Genomic DNA, 18,682 nt, shown 5'->3' on the forward strand with positions numbered 1-18,682 from the left:
TCAGACATCTTCAAACATCATCACAGCAAACATTTATTGCTCATGTGTTATCTGAAGCGCACTGTACTGTTAGTTAACGGGGGTGGGGGGTGAAGTGGGATATGATAACCATGTGTTTGTCACATTTACCACTAATTAACCGATGACCTTGAGAAAAATCAATTAAGCTCTGTAGACCTCATTTATCAAATGAAGGAAACAGATCGAATGATTTCTAGGGTTTCATCCAGTTCTAAAAAGTATCTTCTTTTAAATAAGTCTCTCAGAGCTTACACTCAAATTGCCCATAAAAGTGATTTTAGTCATGTTGGGTATGTGTCATTAATAACCATGCAAAGTGGGTAAATCCTTTATTCCATTTTAAAAAGGTGTTCAAACTGGATCCAAACAGTAAAGAAGGTCCTCTGTTAATCCTGGGAAGAAGCATGCAACCAGGCAGTGACCAGAATCACTTCTGTCAACCCACTGATGTGGCTGTGGATCCAGAAACTGGAATCATCTATGTATCAGATGGTTATTGCAACAGTCGGATTATGCAGTTTTCACCAACTGGAAAGTTTATCACACAGTGGGGAGAAGGTACCCAAAAAGACTCTTGATCTCTAATTGTAATTCTTAGCCAATATCAGTATCAGTAGGAATAACAGATTGACGACCTTTCACGTTCTGTTGGATGAATTGTCCTTTACATTGAGGAAAACAGGGTCTGTGTGCCCCGACTTGGCTTACACACACGTGCGCGTGCGCGCACACACACACACACACGCACATAAGTCTTACAAGAGGGAAAAAAAATGCTTCTGCCAAAAACCTTTGTCCAAATACGGAGAAAATCTGTTGTGGGTAAGAGATATCATGAAATAAACTTAAAACTGATATACCTTATTTCTCCCCCTGTCCAGAAATTTAATGGTTTACTATCATGAGTATGGGAAATTACAAGACTATAGAGTCAGACTTTGGATGATTTTATAAATTGTATATCTGAGGTTTTTCTTTATTCTGTAGCATCTTCAGGGAGCAATCCTAATCCAGGCCAGTTCAGTGTTCCTCACAGCTTGGCCCTTGTACATCATTTGGGCCAGTTATGTGTGGCAGACAGGGAAAATGGTCGGATCCAGTGTTTTAAAACTGACACCAAAGAATTTGTGAGAGAGATCAAGCATGCATCATTTGGAAGAAGTGTATTTGCAATTTCATATATACCAGGTATTTAAACTTAATTTTTGTGTATGTGTTTTGACATTCCATACTCTGTTCTTAAAAAGTATCTGTCTTATCTTCACATGCTGTTTCTTTAATTTTTTTTCTTATGAAGGGGTTCACAATCCCTTATGTATCTGAACTTAAAATGTCTTAAAACTGTTAGTGCATTATAAATCATTTTCAACTCAAGTGCCACTCTTCTTTGTACATAAATAATGAAGAAGTCAAAGGATTTAACAACTGTTTGTAAAGAGTTAAAAAATTGTTTCCAAACATTGATTTTCATTTTTCCTTAATTATGATAATCTGCTCTAGTTATTAAATGATTAATACTATGTCTTCACGCATCATCAACAGATGGTGTATGTCTGATAGAATTCAAAATACTTCTATTTCACGTTTTTTAAAAAGAGGTGGGCAATTAAAAACAGAAAGATAAATACATAAAATAAGTGAGATTTAGGTCTAAACAGCAGGAAAAATGACCAAGAAAACCTTGCAATTTTTCTCATTTTCAAGGTAGATTTTCTTGAAAATCAGAAAAATAATGCAAACTTATAAGATCACATAATTTACTTTATAAAACAAGTTAGCATAATATTTCCTTAATGGATACTGAACATATTGAAAACATATTAAATGTTCTAAAAATTATAGTATTTATACTTCTTGTTCTGTTCAGGTTGCTGTGGCTGCTCTCTCCTCAAGCAGCCCCCTATTTATCTGGGACATGGAATAATGGGAGTCAGTTAACTAGATAGGGAGCAAGTTTGGCTTCCCCAAAGAATAGGTAATAAATAAACTACATATGCTCATTAACATCAGTGGAAGCAAAATTCTTGTGTTGGTTTTTACACAAAAAATCAGATTCTGTCACTTAATAAAGAAGATGATCACATTCATTGTGAACAAGAGTAAGTTAAATATTAGAAGAAGAAAAAAATCAGGAAAGATGATTGGAAGAAATCTGGTTAAAACCAGAATCAAAATAAAGAACAAAAAGTGTATTAAAAATGGAATTCTGTGTATAATATTGCACAATAATAATTGATATTTATACTGTTGATTCTTTCTTAACATGATACGTCAGGAATTCTGTAATCCATAAAAAAAGACAAAAATATGTTGAATGTTATTTTAGTGTATTATATACATCTTATTGTGTTTTAATTCTTTGAAAACTGGTAATTTTCAATCATCTGCAGTATTTAGTTAACCAGAATATCACAGTTTCCATATTTTGGATGAATAGTACTATACTAAGAAATATAATTTTACTAAGGAGTATTCATACCATTATTATAAAAAAGATGGTCTGATTTTTTTAACTATTGAAAAACATGTCTTTGATAATCTGGAACAATCATCTCATATTTTCAAACTCCAGTTGTCAATCCTTCTATTTATACTGTATTTTCACTTAATTTCTACGCATATTTCTAATTTCTCTCTAAAATGGCAGGTATTACATGTGGTTGAAAAGAATCTGATATTCTAAAATGATTGGCCTAAATAGCCAGGTTCTTCCCAATATCTATTTAGGACGCCTGTGACATCTGTATTTACATCTATATATCTATCTATATATTCCTGAATTTTACTGGCTTCCAAAGTGGAACAGGCCTTCCAGTTGCTCGTTTTCCTGGGAGATTAGCTCTCTAACCTGTTTGCCCCTGATCTTGTCACTCAGAAGAAGACATTTGCTAAGTATTTTATTATCTATCTTTGTTGCCAATTATAGGGATCATGTTGACGCTACATCTGTTGACTGTGTGTTGAACGTTCATGTATATATTTGAAAGCCAGTCTTGTCCATATTTTAAAGGAAACTTAACTGGATATATTATCACAGGTTTGCTCTTTGCGGTGAATGGGAAGCCTTACTTTGGGGAGCGAGAGCCTGTACAAGGATTTGTGATGAACTTTTCCAGTGGGGAAATTATAGGCATCTTCAAGCCAGTACGCAAGGTATTTAAAGCATTGCCTAGGTTTCAGTTTTTATGAGAATAAGACTAACGTGAATCTTGACATTCAATTTGTAATCGTTTAATTAAAAAAAAAAGTTAAGTAGCTATGATAACTTTCTTAGCTAGGTTGATGGGAGTGTCCTATTATAGTATCTGTATCTAGAATAAATAAATGCCCTTGTCTGTTCCTAAATCAGTTTCCTCATATGCAAGTTAACACTATGTAGAATTCTAAGTTCTTAGTAGAATTTGCATACCATTACAAGTGTAAATTAACTGTATTTAAAAATACCTTTAAAAAAAAAATGAGTCATTTCCTGGTTTTATTCAAATAGGAAAGACACCACAGTAGTTTAGATTGTACTTATATAATTCTCTCAGATCCAGCAGAAATCTTGTTTGCTTTTTTATTGCTATGATGATACTGAGCAGCAAGACTTGAAAATAGCATTTCATGGAATTTATTCAAGTCCTAAAGACTTGGTTTAGGTCAGAGACTAAAGGCTAGTTTTGACTTCAGAAATGGTTTACCGTTGTTTATTCTAACGGTGCTTTTTACAAACATAGTGACTAGGGACTAGCATGGCCCTATACAACAACATGGGTTTTATACTCTCAAGTCCAATTTCTGCAATATTTTCAGTCAACAAAGAAAATAAATTGAGTGTTACCCTCAAGTACTTCTTGGGCTTTTGTATCTACTTCAGATACTCAGTGTTTAATATGTCCTTCCTCATGACATATCTCCATTTCACATTATTGTCTTTTTAAACATGAGGACATAGAAGGCAGGAGAGCACTTTATGTGACTTTCTCGGGGTCATCCAGCCTGTTCAGCAAACCGAGGTGTGTAGGAGAACACTTTATGTTCACTACTTATGTGCTTGTGTATTTCAGTTCTCCCACTTCTACTATTAGTTTTTTTAGAAATATGTATGTCTGAGTGTACCATCTTCACCTTTACGTCTGTGCAGGGAAGTTGGGGAACAACAGGACGATAAAGAAGATGGTTCTATTAAATAGTATCAAAAAACCGTGAGGACAAAAAACAGCCCCCGAGAAAATTCAGCCCCCGAATTCTCTCCCCTACTCATAATCAAAGGAAAGACAAATGACACCTCATCATATGCTTTCACATACATCCTTCAGGCTGACATTTTTTGTCTTCTTTCTTTCTCCCTGGCAGCTCATGTTGGAAAGGAAGGGAAAGATCCCCAACCCTCCAACAAACACACGCACGTACACAAAGGATGAACAGCAAGTCCAGATTCATATTGTTTCTTTAACCTTCACAACAGAGATTAAAATCACAATATTTGAGATGAAAGGTTAACATAGGTTAAATTACTTGTCCAAAGCTACACAGTAAGTAGCTCACCTAGATCTCAAACTCATGTCTGTCTGACTCCAAAATAAGATCTCTACTTAGCATTCTACGTTGTGGATGCTAGTACCCTCATTTGATAAATGAAGTTGGGTTATACCGGGGTCCTTTGATCCCTAGAATACACATTGGTCTGCTAAGGGGTATATGAAGCCACAATATAAACATGATACAACTTCCTAGAAGAACCATTATTCTTAATGTTAAGTAAGTTTAAGCATTATTTTTGTATTAAAGCAAACACAGCTATAATACAGAGAAGATCAAAACTTTTTTCATGAATTTTTAATATAAAATATAAGATTTTGAGGGAACACTGCCCTGGGCTGTATCCCTGGATGCCCCAGGAGGATGCTATCATTCTCCTCTGTTGTCAATTTTATTTCATTAGAGGTACCTCAGGAGAAGAATTTACAAAGCCTGGATTAGAATATATCTAAGGCCCTTCAACTCTGAAATCCTAAAAGCAACAACATAATTTTGCTCTTTTAAATGATACAGAACAATGGAATAGTTCATTAAAAACATTACAGTTTTAAAGTGTTTCTGATTGCAGCAGGAATGAAGGTCCAGAAGTCCCACCCACTAAGTCTTCCCCTGAGCCCTTACAGTGGCCCCAGAGTCTTTCCAACAGAGTCTTTAGTTCTGTGAATCAGTTTGAGAACCACTGATAGGGATTTATTGTGATTTTAGCCTTGAATTTATGACACATTATTGTGATTTATTTAAAGCAAAGGCCTTGGCCAATAAGTAATTTGCATATTCCTCCTTCATCTCTGTTCTCCCACATGTTTGTAAGTTTGTTGCTGCCCATTAGCTGAACCCAAAATAAAGATGAACATTTAACAACAGGCTTGTGAGATTTCAACAAGGCAATGTTTTGATTTCTGGCTCTCTTTCTCTTGCGCATTTGTCACAGCTTATTGGATGGTGTGAAGCAATGAGCCTCCTTGGCACAAGTCTCATTTTTTTTTTACAACATGACAGACTGTTGCTGATTTTTAACGCACAATAGTATCTCCAAAGAATGCATTCTTCTGCCCCTCCTAAAATGAGCTAAGAAGAGTAGTTTGTCTCATTGGTAACTTTTGTACTCAGCAAACTGAGATGTGCAGATGTTAGCTGATAAGCCCACCGTCTGGATAGTGCTCCTTTTCATACTCATTAGTCATATTTTTGAGAATTGCATTCAGGCAGGCCTGCTGGCCTCATAGGTGAAAGAAATTATCTACATCCTGCCAACTGTAGGACACATGGCACCTTTGAAGGCTTCAGTAGACAGATGGAAATGTCAGCAGCCTAGTGTTTTAAGCCTGTTCTAGGAACTGGCTGGGTAACCCTGAGAAAGTCACATAAAGTACTCTTCAGCACACCTAAATTTGCTGAACTGGCTCGGTGACCCCAAGAAAGTCACATAAAGTGCTCTCCTGCCTTCTATGTCCTCATGTTTAAAAAGACAATAATTTGAAATGGAGATATGTCATGAGGAAGGACATACGAAAATACTGAGTAACTGAAGTAGACACAAAAGCCCAGGAAGTACTTGGGAGTAACACTCAAATTTGTTTTCTTTGCTGACGGAAAATATTGCAGAAATTGGACTCGAGTACAAAACCCATGTTGTTGTATATCTCCTAGTATGTACTCAGAAATAACCCAAATGCCCTGAATCTGAATTGATTATTCTTATCAGTAATATACAAATAGCTTTTAAGGATAGGATAGTTTTGATGGAAATCCTGTTACTGTCGGGTCAATTCCAACTCCTAGCAACCCTATAGGACAGAGTAAAACTGCTCCATAGCGTTTCCAAGGAGCAGCTGGTAGGTTCGAACTGCTAACCTTTTGGTTAGCAGCCGAACTCTTAACCACTGCGCCACCAGGGCTCCTTTGATGTGAATAGTAACATAAATTAATACCTGGCCTATTTGACTTGTACCGATCAAAACAGGCAAATTTGATAGGGATTAAAAGGTAGAAGAAACATGAAGGCAAAAATAAATGTAAATAGATAGATGATACAATACCAAGTAAACAACACTGATAAAATAATTTACTTATAAATGTTTGCTTTTTAACGTATTTGAAAATCAGTGGTAAAGGTCGTTCATCATGTCCCACTGCCTAGGATTACACCTGACACAGATTGGGTATCCAATGAACGAATAGGCCCTTTGGCCTATAGTTGCTGTGATGGGAATTGTTGCTTTGATTTGAGCGCTGTGCCTATTGCTATGTTATGTGCTTTGTTTTTCTGCCTTTTCATGAAGGATTAAAGGGTAGGCTCACCACCCTAATGTGTGGCTTGTTATTTTGGCAGCACTTTGACATGCCTCATGATATCGTTGCATCTGAAGACGGGACAGTGTACATTGGGGACGCTCACAGCAACACGGTGTGGAAGTTCACCTCGGCTGAAAGTATGCTGTTTACTTCATCATTGTCCACATTTTCCCAGTTTTATTGCTTGAAAACATCTAAAACAAAAATTTGCATTTTTCTTCTTTTTTTATTGATAGGAATGGGAGAACAAAGTACAAATTGGCAGTGGTTGAAAGACCTGGTTGGTATTCAGTTCAAGGATTAAATTAACTTTTTTAAGAGTGGGGAGAAACATCTTTTGTTTCTTTCCCTGTTAGTTACCCTCTTGTTTCCACAGATACTCTACAGGAAATTTTCGATGCCTGAAGTAATGTCTATTACATTGAAAGCCAATGTAAAATCCAACTTAGTTCCAGAGGGAGGAGATGGCTTTGGCAAGGCAGAGGGGCTGTCTTGTTTCCACACAGGCATCACTTCCCACATGACTCTTTAGATCTCAGTAGCTGCTGAGCATCTAGGGACACCAGCATCTGTCAGACACATATTATCCCAAACAGGAAACACTTTGCATTTTCCATTTAGCCTTCAGCTTTCCCAAAATATTGAACTGCTATATTTTCATGTAACTCAAAATTTTGCCTGGGGACAGAAGCTTTGCTCTATTAGGATTAAGCAGGCTAGTTTTAGGGTTTTCTAATTGCGTTTTGGACAGTATTTCTAATTCTTAAAGAGTATACTAACTTAGCCTCAGCGATCACACACTTGGGTACTAACCAGAATGTTGGAGGTTCAAGAGGTGCCTTGGAAGAGAGGCCTAGCATTCTACTTCCAAAAAAAAAAAAAAACAGCCATTGAAAACCTCATAGAGCATAGTTCTACTACGATACAAATGGCTCAGCATGAATCAGAATCAACTCCATGGCAATTGGCTTTTTTTCATACCAAAAAATACAAGTTGTCTAAATTGAAGAGCACTGAATGCTTACTAGGCCATAAACCTTAAGATCTAGAGATGCTTTTACAATATGCCAGGTACCAAACAATAAAAGAAGGTAGGAGGAGTCCAAAAACTTTAATCAGATACCATACAGGTCTTGGAGCCCAAATAAATTTGGTAACCACCATCTTCAGAATCATTCTTTGAGTAACTTCCACTGCTTTCTAATAAGGACCCTGTTTGGTTGAGTGTACAGAGGTGCCCATGGACTTTTCTGCCCCAGGAGTAGCTTCACATTCCTCTCCAAAGTGTAGCTCTCCCACTGCCGGCCTTCTCTCCGGAAGGTGTGGGCAGACAGGAAAGCAAAGACAGATGGAAAATTCCCAATTGCAAAAATAAACCCAGGTTTTCAGAACAAAAATACATAGGTACCTTGAAAGAAGGATGTGACTTAAGAAATCTAGCCAATATCTTCATTTTGAGGATAGAAATATGATATTTGGAACTTACTAAGATTCCAGGCTAGAGCTCTTTATAGCCCTCCAGTGGTTAGTACTGAACAGATATGTATATCTGAGTCACCTGGGGAGGATTTTCAAAATATGCATGGCCGAACCCCACTCAGGACCTACAGAAGGAAGAGGGTGGTAATATGTGTATTTTGGAAAGGCTTCCCAAGTGGTTTTGATACATTCCCTGACTGAGAAGCACTTAATATAGCATGCAGCTTTAAAACTGAAAAACCTTCTGCATGGTCCAGAGTGTAATCAAATAATAAATCTGGAAAATAGTACCTGTGGAACACTTAGATTGCCATCAGAAACTAAACAGGTGTCTCATATATTTGCATTCTAGTGTTCAGTCAAATCTATTTCTATGAGCTAGAAGACTGGGAATCCAACATGGCAGAACTACTAATCAGTCTGAGAAGTTGCCCATATGAAAACAATACTACTTGATAGTTCATAAATAATACAGTACTATGAACTCCACAGGAAAAACTCCCTCTAAATATGAACATCTTAGAAATATTATTTCAACTTTCCTTTGAAAATGTAAATCCAGGTTGATGGACCTGGCACGTAATTAGTAGTTTGTACTGGACTCTTTTCTAAAGATGATAATACATTTAATTAATTAAGGAAGCATTTTCTACTAAGTAAAATTAATATCAAAATTACATTTTCAAGTGTTCTTTCTAGGGATTCTGATTTTCTCTCCTTGCTGTTCTATGTTACAGAAATGGAACATCGATCAGTTAAAAAGGCTGGCATTGATGACCAGGAAATCAAAGGTTGGTCAGCTTCCTCTTATGACTGTGAAACTTAAGACTATTTGTGTTGAATTATTTTATGGTCCTTGATTGCACTTAAAAAAAATTATCAGACTAAAAATATAATATAATCTGGTCAATTATCCATGACTTCTTTTTTGTACAGAGCCTTTAAACCTGCATTTTGCCACTGCTTTTGCTGATAAATTTAGTAGTAATAATGAGCTCAGGTTCACTGACTTCAAGTGATGGAGAGTGATTGAGGGTGTAAGAAATCTATAATCAGTGGGCCAGAGACATTCAGAGAGGAAAATAAGTTAGTCACTTTTGGAAGTACATTAATCTCAAGCAAGCAGAAAAATACCTTTGAGTATTGGGAAAGATCTTTTTTTAATGGACTCTAATCTAAAGAATTGAAAAATGTGTTTGGTGTGTTAACGCTATAGGGGTGTAATAAGAGTCAGCTGCTCCCTACGCCCCTATCATAGTACCATTTAATCTGTCAACGTTTTCTGAGAGCCGTCTAGTGTAAGAGTTCCTGGATGGTCCAAACAGTTAAGCACTTGGCTACTAACCTAAAGGTTAGTGGTTCAAATCTACCCAAAGGCATGTTGGAAGAAAAGCCTGGAGGTCTACTTCTGAAAGATCAAAGCCACTGAAAACCCTTTGGAGTGCAGTTCTACTCTGAAACACATGGAATTGCCATGAGTCAGAATCGACTTGATGGCAACTGCTTTGATTTGGTTTTTTGGTTTCTGTGGTATAAGGTCCAAGGGAAAGGAAACTGTGCCTGGCCTCAAGAGGCTTAGTCTATAAGAAGAGATAAGACCTGTGTGTGTGTACATACATACATATACATATATGCAAATCAGTATGTAATTGGTATATAATATCAAGCCTAGGGAAGTGGGATTTAGCTACTAATGATAATCAACCACTGGGTACATCTGGAATCCTAGTTAAATAATTTTCTCCCTTTCCTAGGATTAGTTTATATTTGTACATTTTTCTGCCATCTGCAAGGTTTTGACATGTGATTTATAGTTAAGAATTCATCATGGGTTTCTTACGAGGTGCTCCTAATGTTTAAGTAGCAAAGTGATTCCATTATTAGTTGCTTTACAAATGATTCTCCTAGATACTCAGACTTAATCTTGGGCTTACTTGTTTTCTTTTCTCATGAAAGGAGGTGGAAAGAGATGAAAGGAAGCAAGAACCCAGGGGGAATTTAGGGATTTTATGTAGACAGATAAGAAAATATAGCCGGCTCAAGGTTAAAAGGGGTAAGGTGATATTAAGAAATAAATACATAGCAATTGTTTGGCATTTGTAGAGATTCTGCTCAGGTGACAATACTGAGTGGCATTCACAAAATACAAGCATATTACACGTATATATCAAAGAAAGCTCCTGATCCCTTAATTTTCTATCATTACATACAGTTATTGATAAGTTCTGCTTAAAGGTGTTGGGAAAGATATCATTAGTAATGGCTATTATTTATGGAGAGTCTCTGGGTGGTGTAAATGGTTAATGAGCTCAGCTGCTAACCAAAAAGTTAGAAGTTTGAGTCCACCCAGAGGCACCTTGGAAGAATGGCCTGGTAAACTACTTCTGAAAAAATCAGCCACTGAAAACCCTATGGAGCACAGTTCTACTCTGACACATGGAGTCACCATGAGTCAGAACTGATTCCAGGGCAACTGCTTTTTGGATCACTTGTGGAGCACAAATAGGCACCAAGCTATCCAAACATTATCAAATTTAATCATTACACCAACCATGTGATAGCTGCTATTACATATGAGGAAACTGAGGATCAGAATTACTACTGAGATAGTAAGTGTTAGAGCCAGGTTTTAAACTAAAGTCTGATTGGCACCAAAGCTTGGGCTCTTAATCGCTATTACTATATTGTAGAGGAGGGATGGATACCACCAATTCATCCACCATAAATTCTTCCAAGAGCTGCAGGTGGGGAATGGTTGTAGTTTACACTGAAACCTCTGGAGTTCAAAGTGGACTCAAACCATTTCTGTTTAAATATATTCCACCTCAGAATTTCAGATTATACTGGTTGACTTACTGAGAACAGCCCAATGAAGCAGACCTCATCTTGGCTGGCCAGTGAAGGATGAATGATGCTTTCCTGCAGGTCATTTCTCTCCCAGTACACACCACTGAGTCCATTTGTTCAGAAAACCTCCTGGCCTTGGGACAGAACTGAGCAGTTTAAATAGCAAATATTATTAAAATGTCTTACTGTGACAGTTAACCGAACTAAACCCAACCAAACCCGTTGCCATCAAGTTGATTCCGACTCATAGCGACCCTATAGGAATATCTAAATAATAGTTAGGAATACCTAAACCCAATTGAAGTTGCTCTGTTCCTCTTTGAACCAGTATGATTCTCATTAAACTTTTTTTTAAGATTATTTTTTATTACAAGAATAAATATAAATCATGGTAGATATCTGAAATCTTGTTGTTTATCAAAATCCTAATGCTTAATTAAAACTATTTACAAAAAAGCAGGGGGAAACATCCCAGATTTAACAATCCTGTAGATACATGTTAATTTTAAGTCTCCAAATTCAAGTTACCGTTGCTGACACTGATCATCTCACTGTGAATGGTCACATAACTGATCAGTGACACCAGAGTTTCAGAACCAGTGTTCTAAGGGATTTTCAGGAATAAGAGGATTTAGGGTGGTAAGAAACTTAGAAAAGGAATTTAAATGTTCAGATAAAGTTACTAAGGATAAACAGGCCAATATCTCACCAAAATCATAGCCCTCCTCCTCACCAACCCCCAGAAGAGATGATGATGCTACATCAGTCTCAAGAAAATAAAATTAAACTCCCTAATGCAGTTGGCTTCTTAGACCTAATGGAGAGAAACACATCGTAGAGGATGCAGATTGTGCTTTAAAAAAATTTTTTTTAAAGACTGATTTTGTTAGTGCTATATGCACTTCTCATGTTTTCCAAAATGTTGCTTGCTGGTATGCCGTCTGTTACCTTCAGCCTGAAGCTGTGCCTATGATGAACTGGGTAATTAATAGCTGATGTGTTGCTGTGGTGGTGATCATGCATTTCCTTTCCTTTCCCCGTTATTCCAATTCCAAGTGGTCTCTAGGCTTGTCTTCTGCAAGGGGACATGCCCATGCTAGTATATGGGAATGTGTGTGTATGCACACACAGGAATGCACCTAGCCTCCCTCTCTGAATGCATTGGTTTAAAGAAAAAAATAACTTCTTATAAATCAGCTCTTTGAAATGATCTTTATTTCCAAATATCTATAGTGATACTACAAGAGTTTGTGCTTTTGTAAGGCTTGAAGACACTTGTTCTAGATGGAATGTGTCTGGCATCTTAGATAATAGAAATATGTCATACCAGGTATCTGCTTATCTTTCAGAAGTCCTAAGTCCTAGCTAATTTTAGAGCTTCTCCACTCCTTCTTCATCAGGAATACTTCAAATTTATTAGAGTTTTTAATGAAAGAATTTAGGATACAGAGCAAAAGTGACAGAATTTGGATTATTCCTATGCTTTTAGTGAAATTCTTAGAACCTTAATTGATAAGTATACATATTTAAGGCTCCTGAAAAGAACAGCAACATTTATTTATTACTTTAATCTGGGAAATTGAAAATTTTTTCCTCCTTTAAAATATAGAGCATCTTTTAAAATCTAAACATACTTTGGCTGGTTCCAAGTGTTGAAATGTTAAAGTATTTCTAGTAGATGACACTCAAACACCACAAGGCACGTGGGGATCAAGAATTTTTAGTGTCACGTGTGTATCTGACCAAGTCATTACCTCATTCTCAGTACACCTTTTATGAATGCTAAACTGATTCTTGTAGTCTATCACCTACTTCATCCATAGTTCATCTTACCACTTAATAAAGCCCAATCCTGTCTCTGCCTTATAAAAGAAACTAGATACAGCTGGTACAACTATTGTCTTCGGTACAAGTAAACCCACTGAATGACAAGTAGAAAATGTCAGGTATTTACTCAGGTTATAACCACCTGCAAACAGAAACAAACCATTCCACCAAAGGCAACAAGTTTCTTGAAAGCCAAGCAACATCTTTGGCCTATGACCCCACAATCTATTTATTGTCATTCTCCTGTTTAAATATAAAATGAGCTTAAATATAAAGCAAGTTGTATATTTTTTCTACAGTAGCAAAAAAAAAGACAAAAAAAAAAAAGTAGAAAGAATAAGAACACATTACTCTAGTTTTCTCATGAAAACTAAGACTCAGAAAGGTTAAATTTGAACAATTTAGGTCTGTGGACCAGTCCCTTTCCTTCTTTCCTTCTCAAGTTTCAAGAGTCACTCCAGTAGCCAAAAGAAAAGAAAGTATGGCCTTCCCTTAACCATGGTATAGGGAAGGCAATGAAGAAAGACTGAATCCTACTTCTTCACATTTAAACAATTTGAAGATGGAGACCATCTGTAATATGGTGATAGTAATATTGCCTGCTATATGCTTGGTGTAATGATTAAATGAGAACAATGTCTGACACAGTGTAAGTGCTCAGTGGATGTAATTGAGACCATGAAGGAGGCTGGTTTAGAATATGGAAGCAAAAATCTGGGATCTGCCATTTGTTTTTAGCATGGTGTTTATAGTGTCTCAAATAATTTGAGAAATGCTTTCTTGGAAAAGTGTCCAGAAATTTTTTAACCATGTCTACATAAATATTAACTGAAGATTTTCTGGGCCGTGTTAAGGCACTTTTCCCTGCCATTTTGTCAAAATTTGCACGAGGCCATGAAATGTACTCTCTATCATAAAGGCAAAAGGGCACACCAAGAAATTGAAACTTCAGAAACTTTATGAGCCTTTTGACAAACACGGTTGTAATTTTTAGCTGGGAAAATTCTTATTAGCTGTTGTACCATTAGGGTTTCTGTGCAAACACACACACACACGTACTTCTCGGGGGCAGGAGTATCTCAAGGCTCAGTGTCATTTTCAAGCAGGTGGTTATAAGATCCCTGCAATAGCTTATATAGTTTTATTGCATTGATTTCCTAAACAGTATTTTAGGCCTGATACCTACACAGTACCTGCCAACATCACAGAAGTGTTGTATAAATTATTTTCATCAACAACAAAAGTATAGACAGTACATCTGTCTACACTTTACATTTTGCTGGGAACTTCAGAAAAGAACGTGAAAAGGACATAATTCCTTTCTCCAGTTTGTAATACTTGAATTAATATATGCAACTATGTATATGGTGTACCAGTAATTCAGTGGACATGAAAAAGATCCATAAATCAAAGATACAAGGAAACAAATACTTCTTAAGCATCTTCTTTGTGATAGACGTTTACATACAACAGTTTTATGAAAGAGGTATTATTATCATAGTTTTACAGATGAGGTAACTAAGGCCCAGATAATGTAAGTAACTTGCCCAAAGTTACACAGCTAGTATATAGGAGAGCTGGGATTTGAGCCCAGGTTTGTTTGACTCCAGTACACACACCAGTTCTTCTCTCTACACCTTGCTGCCTGTTAATCTGAACTTTGGGAAAATGCAAGAGGAGGATATATATTTTGTGGAATTGTAGCTAAATAGGGAGTAAAGGATAGAACCAACGAAAATCATTTTGAAGATGAGAAACATTCAGGGGAAATTACCAATTACAATACCTACTGCTACTTTGGTAGATTCAGATATTGAAACATGAACTCCACATGTTTTTTAGACTCAACAAGTTCTTTGTGAGCAGTTGTTGATTTGACTGGATAAGGGTGGGAGGGAGGGATTTGGAATCTTTGAGTCAGTTGAATATTGTGAACTCTTCTTTCCCTGAAGAAGCCGAGGCAGTTGTTGAAACCAAAATGGAGAACATACCCACCTCAGAATTGCAGAAGATGCAAGAGAAACAGAAACTGATCAAAGATCCGGGCTTGGGAGTGTCCGTTGTTCTCATAACAACCCTTCTGGTTATTCCGGTGGTTGTCCTGCTGGCCATTGCCATATTTATTCGGTGGAAAAAATCAAGGGCCTTTGGAGGCAAGTAAAATGAGCCCTTTGAACTGGAACCTGCCTTTGAAAGAGTGTTCGGCCTGATTACCTTCAGGAGTTTGGTTGTGATTTTTTTTTCAGTGTCTTTTTTTTTTTTTTTTCTTTAATGCTCTCTACCTTTTTTTATGTTATTGCCTATGTTCCAAGTATTGTCTATTGTTAGCAACACAGAAAATATATCTGGAGCCTCTGAAATTGCAATAGTTAAAATATAACCTTTAATGTTGCCTTTTAGCAGTTGGTTTAGGCCCAATTAATGTCTCCATGTGAAATTGTATAGATAAGTAGCTCAGTGTAAATTAGCTGAGGGGTCAGGGAAGAGAAGGAGATGCCTGCTATCAGCAATGGGCCCAGCCTCATATGGGCCAATTATTTTGGGATTTATTTTTTCCATCGGATTGAGTCTTGACTTTAGCTCCAGCTACGTGACCTTGGGCAAGTTACTTAGTCACCACCATTTTCTCATTTATATAAAGTGTGGATAAAATACTTACCTCACAAGGGTATATGAAGATTAAATGAAATAATGTGTAGAAAGCATTTATCACAGTACCTGGCACCTAGTATGTGCTCAGTTAATACTAACAATGATTATGATGACATAAAAGTCATAAGAAATCATAAAAGATCCTGTCCTAAACCTCAGCTTTCTCAGGAAACCAACTATTTCTATAATAAGCCATTTGGTAGTTTTTAAATAGTTATAATATAGGTCATCAGCTTTCCTTAACTGAAAAAGGTAGGGTTCAGTACTCAAGTCAGTATTTTCTCAAAGCATTATTACAGTATAAGACACAGCTGAATTTCTTTCAGGACATCCAAACAAATATTTAAATAAACAAATAACTTGACCAGTGATTCTCACTGCTCAGTAGCAGTCCCCCTGTCTGCATCCCCAGGTCCTAAGGCAAGGGTCTACAGCTGCGTATGGGAAGGAGTCCATGGATGGGGGTGAGAGGCAGCACTTTATCAGGAAACAGCATCTGATCCTATTTCAGGCCATGGTGGCCATGGCAAGCATTCAGTGCCTAGGGCAAAGCCTTGACACAGAAAAGGGCATGGAAACAAAAACCAGAGGATTCAGTTTAACAACTTGCATAATGGAATTTTTCATGGACTTCCTTGTGCTTTTGATCCGAACATTGGTAACACTCTGCCAAAAAATACAGTTAACTCTTCAGCAGAAGGACTTCTATTGGGTCCCTGTTATGTGTCTGGAAATATGGTAAGCAGGGGGCAAAGATAAATAAACATAGTCATTGTCTTTATGGAGTTTGATATAAGCTTCAAAAGACCAAGAGTCTTGTATGTCTTGTTTACTGATATGTCCCCAGCACAAATAACAGTTCTAGGCACTAGGGGTTCAGTAAATACTTGAAAGAATGAATGAGTATACAAATGGAGCTCACAGAATAGATGACACATAAAAATTATAATAGAGGGTGGTAAGTGCAGTAACAGAGAACTACACAGATAGAAACATGTGAGACATGGGGACAGGTGGCAGAAATGGTGGTAACCAACTTACACCTGAGAGAGAGTTGTTAGGGAATCAAGAAAGTTTTGTCTGTCCCATTTGCTATTAAGTACCTGTGACATGGCACTGATACAGAATGCTGAGTTTACAGGTGTGTTGAAATGTGGAGGAGCCAAATTGAACCATATGAAATTGCCATGATTCAACCATTTTTTATTTAGAAAAAAAAATGTAGTTTCATATCGTTGTCTAATTGAAAAAGTAGTTCAGCCTCACCTTTTTTAAACATTTGTTCTTAATAGATCTTATTCAGTCCATCCTAAGGTTTCTAGAAAACCTCATAAAGGCTCTTTCATTTATTCAGCACACCCTTATTGTGTATCAGCTCCATATCAGACACTGTGCTAGGCATAGGGTATACAAAACTATGGTATATCCTCCATCCTTGTGGAATTTACAGTCTAATTTCTTGACTTTCTTATAATCTTACCAAATTCTGCTTATCTATTTATTTCCCCATCCACTCTTCTACTTTTCTCCATCTTCTATCTGCCTGTTAGCCTTCTGCATGCTGCTGCCTCCACTCCTGGTTAGAGATATGAGAACCCCAAGCCTGGCTTCCCTGACCATAGCCCGTAAGGGAGTAATGGAAGCATCAGGAGCCCAGTCTCTTGTAAGCAAAGAGAGTCGATCTTTCTTGGAGATAGGCAGCCCCATGGGAGCATTGGAGTACCTTGTGTGCTTGGAAAATAATCAACGTTTCATCTCTTTTACCTCCTTAAGGAGCCCTGATGGCACAATGGTTAAGCACTCGGCTGTTAACCAAAGATTTGTCGGTTTGAACTCACCCAGAGGCTTCACAGGAGAAAGATCTGATGATCTACTCTCGTATATATTACAGCCTAAAAAAACCGTGTGCGGAAGTCCTACCGTGTCACATAGGGTTTCCATGAGTAGGAATCGACTCAATGGCACCCAACAACAACATGTCTTACTAGGGAAATGGTATACGTGGATCCAAAGCTTTCTCAAGCAGGATGTGTATACAGTTTTCAATGGAAACAGCAAATCATAAGACAGATATTCCTAAATTATAAAAATCAAACGTCCAAATTTTTATAAACTATTGGAAACTTAATTCTATCTTAATTAAAAAAAAAAACAAAAACAGTATTTATCGAACATTTATTGTGTGCATACCAGGCACTGTTCTAAGCACATCACTCAACCTCACAAATAGGTAGGGATTGTCGCTGACCACTCTTTTCTCAGAGTTGCAAATTCGGGCTCAGGGAAATAATTTATCTAGACTGTGCATTCTATAAAAGATACAGTCAGGAGTCAAACCCAGCTCTGGCTCTTATCTATATCACTATATCACAGTGATATATTGTCCCCCCGCCTTAAAATTACCTACAGACAAGAGCTGGGCCTTGTTAACCATGTATAAATTCCTAATTTTGTGTTGCAAGTTGAGCCTGTGGATTGAGAAGGGTGATTGGGACTCATTTTGAAATGTGCCATCTCTGTCTAGCAGATTCTGAACACAAACTCGAGACAGGCTCAGGAAGAGTGCTGGGAAGACTTAGAGGTATGTCTGTGACCTTTTAGAATCCTTTACTTCAAGTTTTGTTCAAAGTCAAAAAGCTCATGCCTTTTAAACAGCAAGGAAATATTTCATATTTTATCTCTGAAAGTTGATCTCTGTGTGTGTACCATAGCATTCCCCCAGTGTCAAATCCAGAATGCAACACGTAAACTCAAGTATGTGTCTCTGGCAGCAACTTTCCCAGTTTTGTTCTTCCACCTTGCCATTCTAGAGTATCTAATTCTCTTCCCCTGCCTTTTATCTGACTTCATTTGTCTTCAGTAAATTTTCTGTCACTCTTGTCAGAGTGTCAGTGCTTGTCATAGTGAAGATGACCTTTTCATAAAGTCATTAAAATGAAGAGCTGCACGAGGGATGCCAGTTCCAGAGAGCCTGGGAAAAGCAGGAGGTGAAAAGTGAATCTGAAATATTCCTGCAGAGAAACAGTCCTGAGGCGCT

General features: G+C 37.2%; 1 protein-coding gene across 18 annotated transcripts in view; it reads left to right on the plus strand.

Moving 5' to 3' along the window:
- PAM (peptidylglycine alpha-amidating monooxygenase) overlaps positions 1 to 18,682 on the plus strand; it is a 358,633-nt gene that overhangs the window by 312,963 nt on the left and 26,988 nt on the right. For 3 of the 18 annotated variants that reach the window (XM_023730151.1, XM_012555161.2, XM_023730158.1), the window contains 7 exons: positions 369 to 579; positions 1,009 to 1,209; positions 3,059 to 3,174; positions 6,878 to 6,977; positions 9,057 to 9,110; positions 14,946 to 15,146; positions 18,170 to 18,226. In XM_023730151.1, coding sequence (XP_023585919.1) covers positions 369 to 579; positions 1,009 to 1,209; positions 3,059 to 3,174; positions 6,878 to 6,977; positions 9,057 to 9,110; positions 14,946 to 15,146; positions 18,170 to 18,226 — 940 coding nt within the window. Of the gene's footprint in view, positions 1 to 368; positions 580 to 1,008; positions 1,210 to 3,058; positions 3,175 to 6,877; positions 6,978 to 7,076; positions 7,121 to 9,056; positions 9,111 to 14,945; positions 15,147 to 18,169; positions 18,227 to 18,682 lie in introns of those variants that run through there. The other 15 variants (XM_004375056.2, XM_004375052.1, XM_023730155.1 and 12 more) reach the window with 12 other exon arrangements.

This window comes from Trichechus manatus, unplaced genomic scaffold, assembly GCF_000243295.1.
Source record: "Trichechus manatus latirostris isolate Lorelei unplaced genomic scaffold, TriManLat1.0 scaffold00032, whole genome shotgun sequence".
Taxonomy (NCBI): Eukaryota; Metazoa; Chordata; class Mammalia; order Sirenia; family Trichechidae; genus Trichechus; species Trichechus manatus.